The 10,788-nt window shown below is 40.1% G+C and overlaps 1 protein-coding gene across 1 annotated transcript in view; it reads right to left on the bottom strand.

The window, feature by feature from the left end:
* SPEF2 (sperm flagellar 2) overlaps positions 1-10,788 on the bottom strand; it is a 185,765-nt gene that overhangs the window by 29,537 nt on the left and 145,440 nt on the right. Inside the window, exons 31-32 of the mRNA XM_011286553.4 lie at positions 3,851-3,957; positions 2,726-2,908 (exon numbers count right to left, since the gene is read on the bottom strand). Of these exons, the coding sequence (XP_011284855.2) occupies positions 2,726-2,908; positions 3,851-3,957 (290 nt within the window). The remainder of the gene's footprint in view (positions 1-2,725; positions 2,909-3,850; positions 3,958-10,788) is intronic.

The following is a 10,788-nucleotide window of genomic DNA, read 5'->3' on the forward strand; positions in this document are numbered from 1 at the left end:
TCAGAGAAAGATATCATATGTTTTCACTCATATGTGGAACCTGAGAAACTTAACAGAAAACCATGGGGGAAGGGAAGGGGAAAAATAATTACAAACCTAGACGGAAGGAGGCAAACCATAAGAGACTCTTAAGTACAGAGAATAAAATGAGGGTAGATGGGTGGGCGGGGAGAGGGGAAAGTGGGTGATGGGCATTGAGGAGGGCACTTGCTGGGATGAGCACTGGGTGTTGTACGTATGCGATGAACCACAGGAATCTACCCCCAAAACCAAAAGTACACTGTACACACTGTATGTTAGCCAATTTGACAATAAATTATATTTTAAAAAAAAAGTCATCTGTGAAAATTTTAGCAATGTGAAACGTTAAATGTGAACTTGTATAGGAGGGTTTACATTGATGCAACAAGGTTTTGTCACCCATGTCTTGACTCATTGGGTTATTAGGTGATTTCTCCTTAAAAGATGGAAGTGCCCCCTCTTTCTTGCCACGACATGGCCAATGTATTTTTTTTTTAAACTTTTTCTTAAAGAGTGAGTGCTGCATTGTTTGGATCCCAGAACATCTGGCTCACTGAGCCTGCAATAACACGCATCCTCACAGACAGAAGGTGAGCTGGGAGTTCAATATCAAAGAATCCTACACAGTGTGGCTCAGTCTCCACATGCGGTGGAGGCAAGCATGTGAGAGACAGCTGCAGGATGGCTGGGGGCTTTTATCCTTGCAGCGCCCAGCCCAGGTACACAGCCCAACCCACTTTAACTCTCTCATTCCATTTTAGACGCTGGAGAAATCAGCACACTCTTAAGTGGCTGTTGTGGCGAGCTTGCTGTTCATCAAAAGAAAAGAAAAAAGACAGAACAAAAAAGCCGAGTAGAGAGCCCTTCTGTGCTAGAGAACTCCATTTCAGTGGTGCATGTTATGTTATTTTACTGTTCTAATGTAGCATTTTTAACACATCTCATAAAATTTTGCTCTAGAAGTGGTTTTGACTTTTCCCATATAACTTTTGTTTTGTTTTGTTTTGTTTTTGTTTTTGTTGTATGTGTATATGCTGTATGTTTAAGCTGGCCAAGTGTTGGAAACCTGGGAAAGTCATGTGTGAAGGTCAAGTGGGTCTTCTTGTCCTGGGGCTCCTGTGCGGGGATCTGGGTGGACAGGGAGAATGCCAACCTTGGAAATCAACTGCTCCCCAGACACAGGAGGTGTTCAGATAAGTACTTCTGAGTTTCTTTCAAATGCAGCAGCCAGCTTTCTCTAAGAAATTTACACTTTTGGTAAAGGAGCTTTCTGGTTTTCGCTCAGCATTTTAGTAAAAATTGCCAACATCCTTTGTTCGCTTCACGTTGTACAAAAGGATGTTTAAATTGATATCCTGTGTTAATTGGCACAGACTATAGTGAATATTGGTAATTTCGCAAGTGCTCACTTTTAAAAATCTTAACCCGATGATGAAAAGAGAGTAAGTTTTGTTATGCTGTTTTTGTTTTCACAAAATCATTTTTCACATGTTTTAAGCTGAACACAGTGATAGAATTCATAAATTGCTCTACTTGGGAAGAACATATATCAAAAAGCACAATCAGCTGAGCACCTGTCTTGATCAGGAACCTCCTCTTGAAGGAACCTCCTCATATTCTAGTGTTACTTCCTCTGGCTCAACAGCATGAATGTGGGAACACCAGGATTGTCTATAAGCATGCCATCTGTTAATTAAGGTCAAAAAGAGAACCAGGAAGGGATGTGCTCTTTCAAGATTGAAATATACATGAGATATAGGAGCGTACAGAGTATTACCCTATTTCAGAATTAGTACCTTATAAACATTTACATCTTTTGTGTCTACCAGCAATGTGCAATGGTGAGCAATAGGATGATTTCAATTAGTTGACACAAAATAAGTAATTCAGGCCCTCTTAGTTACGGGGTTTTATTCTCCTTCATTACTAAAACTTCTAAAAAATGAATTGACTTTTCTTATCTTTACTTCCTGAAAACCATTTAGTCAATTCTCTGCAATCTGGATTCTGGACTCCCCAAAATTACTCTGGTGATGGCCACCAGGTATAAATACCATCTGCCAAGCACAATGACCAGGTATCATGTTACTGAGTTATCCATCACTTTCCATACTTCCGTTGGGTGTCTCATCCATTCATAAACTTAACAATTGCCTACATGATAGTGACTTGCAACCCCTCCTGCATCTGCTGTTATCAGATTGGATGTTTCTGTCTGCATTTCCCACAGACATTTCAAACTCAACTTGTCAAAAAATATTTCATCATTCACCAAAAGAAAAAAAAATCTTCCCCTTTCCCTGTGTTCATATTCCTGGATAGTACTGTTGTCACTCCAAGAGTACTGGATATTGAGCATTAGACATATTAAAAGCTCTGCAGGTGATTCTAATTTACAGCCAAGTTCACTGTGTAGGAGTTGGAAGAAGGATAATGAAGTTTATGTGACTTTTTTCAGAACTCTTAGTTCCCCAAGCATCTCTGGTTTTTTCTATATCCTTTCCCTGGGGGGTGGGGGGGGGGTGGAATCTAGACTTCCACCTGGGACTTGGACAGTGTCTCTGCTGCTAACAGGTACCCAGACATAGACAGTCAAAGGGCAGAACACTGGCCCAAGACCTGGCATTGTGACATCAGTGAGTAATACATTTCTTAGGTCAAAAGCACCCTGGTATTATTAGTGCCACTATGTGCTGGTAGCAACCTGCATATACTGCTCGAAAGTGATGGTGCCCAACTGCTCTTCATCCACAGCCTTGAACCTCTGCAGGGTCTCAAGGAGCTCTTCCTCCAGGGGGATGGGCCAAGGCATCGAGATTACTAATAGGAATTTCCGCCAGTCCACAAACGCTGAGTTAATTATTAATAAAGATGCTAACTCCTGCAACTAGAAGAAAACAGGAAATGCCATTGGAATATTTGTATGATTCTCTCTTGAAGCTCTATTGCTTCCTGTTTCTTTGTAAGGCATTCAGATGAAGCAAAGAGGAGTTTATATTGGTGAATAGAGCCAGTTCTCAGGCTTGTTCCCCAATTCACACCAGACAGTCCCTAGACAGTGTTTCACTTTTTGCTTCCTTGACATTTGGGTTTTTTGCTTACTGTTACACAACAAATTTACATGTGTGACTTGACTCCAGTGATAGTACCGTTTTGACAGTGGAAGAATAAAGATTATAGAAGTGGCTGGGAAAGGGCCCTACAGCCAGCAGGGAGATACTATAGCCATTTTGTTTTCTGATACATCCTTAAGGAACAGGGCAAGAACTGCCAGAATCATCTACTGTTACTGGTTAGGATCATTCCTTCCTGAAGTAACAGATACAAATTCACAGGCTGAGCCTTATAGTCTCCATAATGTTTCATTGACTATTAACATCGTCATTCATTCTTTAAATGCTAAGCACGCACACAGTACATCTTACATTCAAGTTCATTTATATATTCATTCAAGTTTTATCAATTGCCTACTAAATTTCAGACACTGTACAAGTACTGGTGATTTTTACTGTTTTTTATTCTTATTCTTATTATTTTATTTTATATTTATTTACTTATTTATTTTTTGAGACAGAGAGAGACAGAGCATGAGCAGGGGAGGGGAAGAGAGAGAGGGAGACACAGAATCTGAAGCAGGCTCCAGGCTCTGAGCTGTCAGCGTAGAGCCTGACGCAGGGCTCAAACTCACAAACTGTGATCATGACCTGAGCTGAAGTTGGATGCTTAACTGACTGAGCCACCCAGGCGCCCTCCTACTGGTGATTTTTAAACTATTGACTTAAATAAGAAGAATTCTGAGTTTTGAAACTCAAACAAAATGGAAACTTACTTCAGTTTGAGTGAGGTGCATCCAAATACTAGGAAAGTTGTTTGTTCCAAGGTTCAGGGTTACCAAATCCAGCAGAATGTCAGTAAATGATTTATGTCCTATTATGCCTACAATACAATGAAAAATATTTTTTCAATTAGATTGTGTGACAGGGATTTTGTTTCTTTTGCTAAAATAGTACCCAAATGGGTATTTGTACAATCATTTTATTCATATTATTTAAAACTGTAAACTTTAGAGAAACAGAAGACATTTTAAAATGAAAATTATAATCAATTTCCTGATAAGCTCTCATTACTGTTTCTCAGCGAAGTCAAAATGTCTTTTTTTGGCTAGGTAATAAATCATTTTAGATTGGGCAAAATACTGAGACTTTATATTTTAATTTGGAAACTTCCTTCGACTTTGTGCTCAGAATAGGTCGAATTACAAAAGAAAAACAACTCTAGGTTTTCCTACATACAGTAGAGCACAAGAGCAAAATATTTTGGTGAGTATGGGATAAAGATGTCTCAAATACATGCAAATCATAGATTTTTTAATGTTATTTTTTATTTTTTTAAATTTGCATCCAAATTAGTTAGAATAGATTTGTTTTTTGTCAACTCAGGGACACTTGAGTTGTTAAACTACTGGATTGGAATTTATAATTTAATCATCTGGTTGGCTCACTATTCCAAAGTATTTCATAAAAGATCACCACACTTTAAATGCTTTGCTCTTATACACTAATCCATTTTATTCTGTCCAAAAGAAGTCTGTTTTGCCTGCCACTAATTTCAAATCACATGCACATGCATTAAAAAAGAAATAGAGATTTGAGGCTTCTGGGAAGATGGCGGCGTAGGAGGACGCTAAGCTCACCGCGTCCTGTGGATCACTTAGATTCCACCCACACCTGCCTAAATAACCCAGAAAATCGCCAGAAGACTAGCAGAATGGATTCTCCAGACCCAAGCGCAGACGAGAGGCCCATGGAAGAGGGTAGGAAGGGCGGAGAGGCAGTGCGCACTACACGAACTGGCAGGAGGGAGCCGGAGTGGAGGGGCAGCCTGCTGGCCAAGCAGAGCCCCGGAGTCTGGCTTGCAAAAGCAGAGGGGCTGGACAGAGTGTGTTCGGACAGTGAGCAGGACTTAACATCTGGAAGGTTATAAGTTAACAGCTCTGCTCGGAGAGTGGGAGGACTGGAGGACAACTGGAGGGAGAGTTGTTGAGCCATGGACAACAGAGCGCAGCTTGGTGGGGAACAAAGGCGCTCGCCAGTGCCATCTCCCTTGCCCATCCCCCAGCCAAAATCGCAAAGGGAACCGGTTCCTGCCAGGGAACTTCTTTGCACTGCGCAACACCCAATGCTGTGTTTCTGTGGAACCATCCCTCCGGTGGCAGGTCTGATTCCCGTCTGGTGCCGCAGGGCCCCTCCTGAAGCTGATCTACAAGGAAAAGTGAGCTGAGCCTACCCCTCCCGCCCTTGTGCACCTTGCCGATCCACCCCAGCTAATACACCAGATCCTCAGCACCACAAGCCTGGCAATGTGCAAGTAGCCCGGATGGGCCACGCCATTCCACAGTGAATCCTGCCCCTAGGAGAGGGGAAGAGAAGGTACACACCAGTCTGACTGTGGCCCCAGCGGTGGGCTGGGGGCCCATCAGGTATGACTGTGGCCCCACCCACCAATGAAAGTTTTCAAGACAGCACAGGGGAAGTGCCCTGCAGTCCCACACCACTCCAGGGACTATCCAAAATGACGAAACGGAATAATTCCTCTCAAAAAAACATCCAGGAAATAACGACAGCTAATGAACTGATCAAAAACGATTTAAACAATATAACAGAAAGTGAATTTATAACACTAGTCATAAAATTAATCGCTGGGCTTGAAAACAGTATAAAGGACAGCAGAGAATCTCTTGCTACAGAGATCAAGGGACTAAGGAACAGCCAGGAGGAGCTAAAAAATGCTATTAATGAGCTGCAAAATAAAATGGAGATGACCACAGCTCGGATTGAAGAGGCAGAGGAGAGAATAGGTGAACTAGAAGATAAAGTTATGGAAAAAGAAGAAGCTGAGAAAAAGAGAGATAAAAAAATCCAGGAGTATGAGGGGAAAATTAGAGAACTAAGTGATCCACTAAAGAGAAATAATCTATGCATAATTGGTATTCCAGAGGAGGAAGAGAGAGGGAGAGGTGCTGAAGGTGTACTTGAAGAAATAATAGCTGAGAACTTCCCGAATCTGGGGAAGGAAAAAGGCATTGAAATTCAAGAGGCACAGAGAACTCCCTTCAGACGTAACTTGAATCGATCTCCTGCATGACGTATCATAGTGAAACTGGCAAAACACAAGGATAAAGAGAAAATTCTGAAAGCAGCTAGAGATAAACGTGCTCTAACATATAAAGGGAGACCTATAAGACTCATGACCAATCTCTCTACTGAAACTTGGCAGGCCAGAAAGGAATGGCAGGAAATCTTCAATGTGATGAACAGACAAAAAAAAATATGCAGCTGAGAATCCTTTATCCAGCAAGTCTGTCATTTAGAATAGAAGGAGAGATAAAGGTCTTCCCAAACAAACAAAAACTGAAGGAATTCATCACCACTAAACCAGCCCTACAAGAGATCCTAAGGGGGATCCTGTGAGACAAAGTACCAGAGACATCGCTACAAGCATGAAACCTACGGACATCACAATGACTCTAAACCCATATCTTCCTATAATAACACTGAATGTAAATGGACTAAATGCGCCAACCAAAAGACATAGGGTATCAGAATGGATACAAAAACAAGACCCATCTATTTGCTGTCTGCAAGAGACTCATTTTAGACCTGAGGACACCTTCAGATTGAGAGTGAGGGGATGGAGAACTATTTATCATGCTACTGGAAGTCAAAGAAAGCTGGAGTAGCCACACTTATATCAGACAAACTAGACTTTAAATTAAAGGCTGTAACAAGAGATGAAGAAGGACATTATATAATAATTACAGGGTCTATCCATCAAGAAGAACTAACAATTATAAATGTCTATGCACTGAATACGGGAGCCCCCAAATACACAAAACAATTACTCACAAACATAAGCAACCTTATTGATAAGAATGTGGTAATTGCAGGGGACTTTAACACCCCACTCACAGCAATGGATAGATCATCTAGACACACAGTCAATAAAGAAACAAGGGCCCTGAATGATACATTGGATCAGATGGACTTGACAGATATATTTAGAACTCTGCATCCCAAAGCAACAGAATATACTTTCTTCTCGAGTGCACATGGAACATTCTCCAAGATAGATCACATACTGGGTCACAAAACGGCCCTTCATAAGTATATAAGAATTGAAATCATACCATGCATACTTTCAGACCACAATGCTATGAAGCTTGAAATCAACCACAGGAAAAAGTCTGGAAAACCTCCAAAAGCATGGAGGTTAAAGAACACCCCACTAAAGAATGAATGGGTCAACCAGGCAATTAGAGAAGAAATTAAAAAATATATGGAAACAAACGAAAATGAAAATACAACAATCCAAACGCTTTGGGATGCAGCGAAGGCAGTCCTGAGAGAAAAATACATTGCAATCCAGACCTATCTCAAGAAACAAGAAAAATCCCAAATACAAAATCTAACAGCACACCTAAAGGAACTAGAAGCAGAACAGCAAAGGCAGCCTAAACCCAGCAGAAGAAGAGAAATCATAAAGATCAGAGCAGAAATAAACAATATAGAATCTAAAAAAACTGTAGAGCAGATCAATGAAACCAAGAGTTGGTTTTTTGAAAAAATAAACAAAATTGACAAACCTCTAGCCAGGCTTCTCAAAAAGAAAAGGGAAATGACCCAAATAGATAAAATCATGAATGAAAATGGAATTATTACAACCAATCCCTCAGAAATAAAAGCAATTATCAGGGAATACTATGAAAAATTATATGCCAATAAACTGGACAACCTGGAAGAAATGGACAAATTCCTGAACACCCACACACTTTCAAAACTCAAACAGGAGGAAACAGAAAGCTTGAACAGACCCAAAACCAGCGAAGAAATTGAATCGGTTATCAAAAATATCCCAACAAATAAGAGTCCAGGACCAGATGGCTTCCCTGGGGAATTCTACCAGACATTTAAAGCAGAGATAATACCTATCCTTCTCAAGCTATTCCAAAACAGAGAAGGGGAAGGAAAACTTCCAGACTCATTCTATGAAGCCAGTATTACTTTGATTCCTAAACCAGACAGAGACACAGTAAAAAAAGAGAACTACAGGCCAATATCCCTGATGAATATGGATGCAAAAATTCTCAATGAGATACTAGCAAATCGAATTCAACAGCATATAAAAAGAATTATTCACCATGATCAAGTGGGATTCATTCCTGGGATGCAGGGCTCGTTCAACATTTGCAAATCAATCAACGTGATACATCACATTAATAAAAGAAAAGATAAGATCCATACGATCCTGTCAATCAATGCAGAAAAAGCATTTGACAAAATTCAGCATCCTTTCTTAATAAAAACCCTCAAGAAAGTCGGGGTAGAAGGAACATACTTAAACATCATAAAAGCCATTTATGAAAAGCCCACAGCTAACATCATCCTCAATGGGGAAAAACTGAGAGCTTTTTCCCTGAGATCAGGAACATGACAGGGATGTCCACTCTCACCACTGTTGTTTAACATAGTGTTGGAAGTGCTAGCATCAGCAATTAGACAACAAAAGGAAATCAGGGGATCAAAATTGCCAAAGATGAAATCAAGCTTTCACTTTTTGCAGATGACATGATATTATACATGGAAAGTCCAATAGACTCCACCAAAAGTCTGCTAGAACTGATACATGAATTCAGCAAAGTTGCAGGATACAAAATCAATGTACAGAAATCAGCTGCATTCTTATACACTCACGATGAAGCAACAAAAAGACAAATAAAGAAACTGATCCGATTCACAATTGAACCAAGAAACATAAAATACCTAGGAATAAATCTAACCAAAGATGTACAAGATCTGTATGCTGAAAACTATAGAAAGCTTATGAAGGAAATCGAAGAAGATATAAAGAAATGGAAAAACATTCCGTGCTCATGGGTTGGAAGAATAAATATTGTTAAAATGTAATACTACCCAAAGCGATCTACACATTCAATGCAATCCCAATCAAAACTGCACCAGCATTCTTCTCGAACCTAGAACAAGCCATCCTAAAATTCATATGGAACCACAAAAGGCCCCGAATAGCCAAAGTAATTTTGAAGAAGAAGACCAAAGCAGGAGGCATCACAGTCCCAAACTTTAGCCTCTACTACAAAGCTGTAATCATCAAGACAGCATTGTATTGGCATAAAAACAGACACATAGACCAATGGAATAGAATAGAAACCCCAGAACTAGACCCACAAAAGTATGGCCAACTAATCTTTGACAAAGCAGGAAAGAATATCCAATGGAAAAAAGACAGTCTTTTTAACAAATGGTGCTGGGAGAACTGGACAGCAACATGCAGAAGGTTGAAACTAGACCACTTTCTTACACCATTCACAAAAATTAACTTAAAATGGATAAAGGACTTGAATGTGAGACAGGAAACCATCAAAACCCTAGAGGAGAAAGCAGGAAAACACCCCTCTGACCTTAGCCGTAGCAATTTCTTACTTGACACATCCCCAAAGGCAAGGGAATTAAAAGCAAAAATGAACTATTGGGACCTTATCAAGATAAAAAGCTTCTGCACAGCAAAGGAAACAATCAACAAAACTAAAAGGCAACCGACGGAATGGGAAAAGATATTTGTAAATGACATATCAGACAAAGGGCTAGTATCCAAAATCTATAAAGAGCTCACCAAACTCCACACCCAAACAACAAATAATCCAGTGAGAAATGGGCAGAAAACATGAATAGACACTTCTCTAAAGAAGACATCCGGATTGCCAATAGGCACATGAAAAGATGATCAACATCGCTCCTCATCAGGGAAATACAAATCAAAACCACACTCAGATATCACCTCATGCCAGTCAGAGTGGCCAAAATGAACAAATCAGGAGACTATAGATGCTGGAGAGGATGTGGAGAAACGGGAACCCTCTTGCACTGTTGGTGGGAATGCAAACTGGTGCAGCCCCTCTGAAAAACAGTGTGGAGGTTCCTCAAAAAATTAAAAATAGATCTACCCTATGACCCAGCAATAGCACTGCTAGGAATTTACCCAAGGGATACAGGAGTACTGATGCATGGGGGCACTTGTACCCCAATGTTTATAGCAACACTCTCAACAATAGCCAAATCATGGAAAGAGCCTAAATGTCCATCAACTGATGAATGGATAAGGAAATTGTGGTTTATATACACAACGGAGTACTATGTGGCAATGAGAAAGAACGAAATATGGCCCTTTGTAGCAACGTGGATGGAACTGGAGAGTGTGATGCTAAGTGAAATAAGCCATACAGAGAAAGACAGATACCATATGTTTTCACTCTTATGTGGATCCTGAGAAACTTAACAGAAACCCATGGGGGAGGGGAAGGAAAAAAAAGAAAAAAAAAAGAGGTTAGAGTGGGAGAGAGCCAAAGCATAAGAGACTCTTAAAAACTGAGAACAAACTGAGGGTTGATGGGGGGTGGGAGGGAGGGGAGTGTAGGTGATGGGCATTGAAGAGGGCATCTTTTGGGATGAGAACTGGGTGTTGTATGGAAACTAATTTGACAATAAATTTCATATAATAAAAAAAAGAAATAGAAAAACAAAATAAATAAATCTGCTTTAAAAATATCTGTCTAACCCCTCTGACAGAAGTACCTTCTAGAGTCAGGAAAGGCTCCTACATGTATTTGGATATTTCAGGTCCAGAGTAATAGCTATCCTTCCTTGTTTAGAAATAAAAAGAGTAGAACATAGACATAGCATTTCACATTTTTGT

Source organism: Felis catus, chromosome A1 (genome assembly GCF_018350175.1).
Source record: "Felis catus isolate Fca126 chromosome A1, F.catus_Fca126_mat1.0, whole genome shotgun sequence".
Lineage (NCBI taxonomy): Eukaryota > Metazoa > Chordata > Mammalia > Carnivora > Felidae > Felis > Felis catus.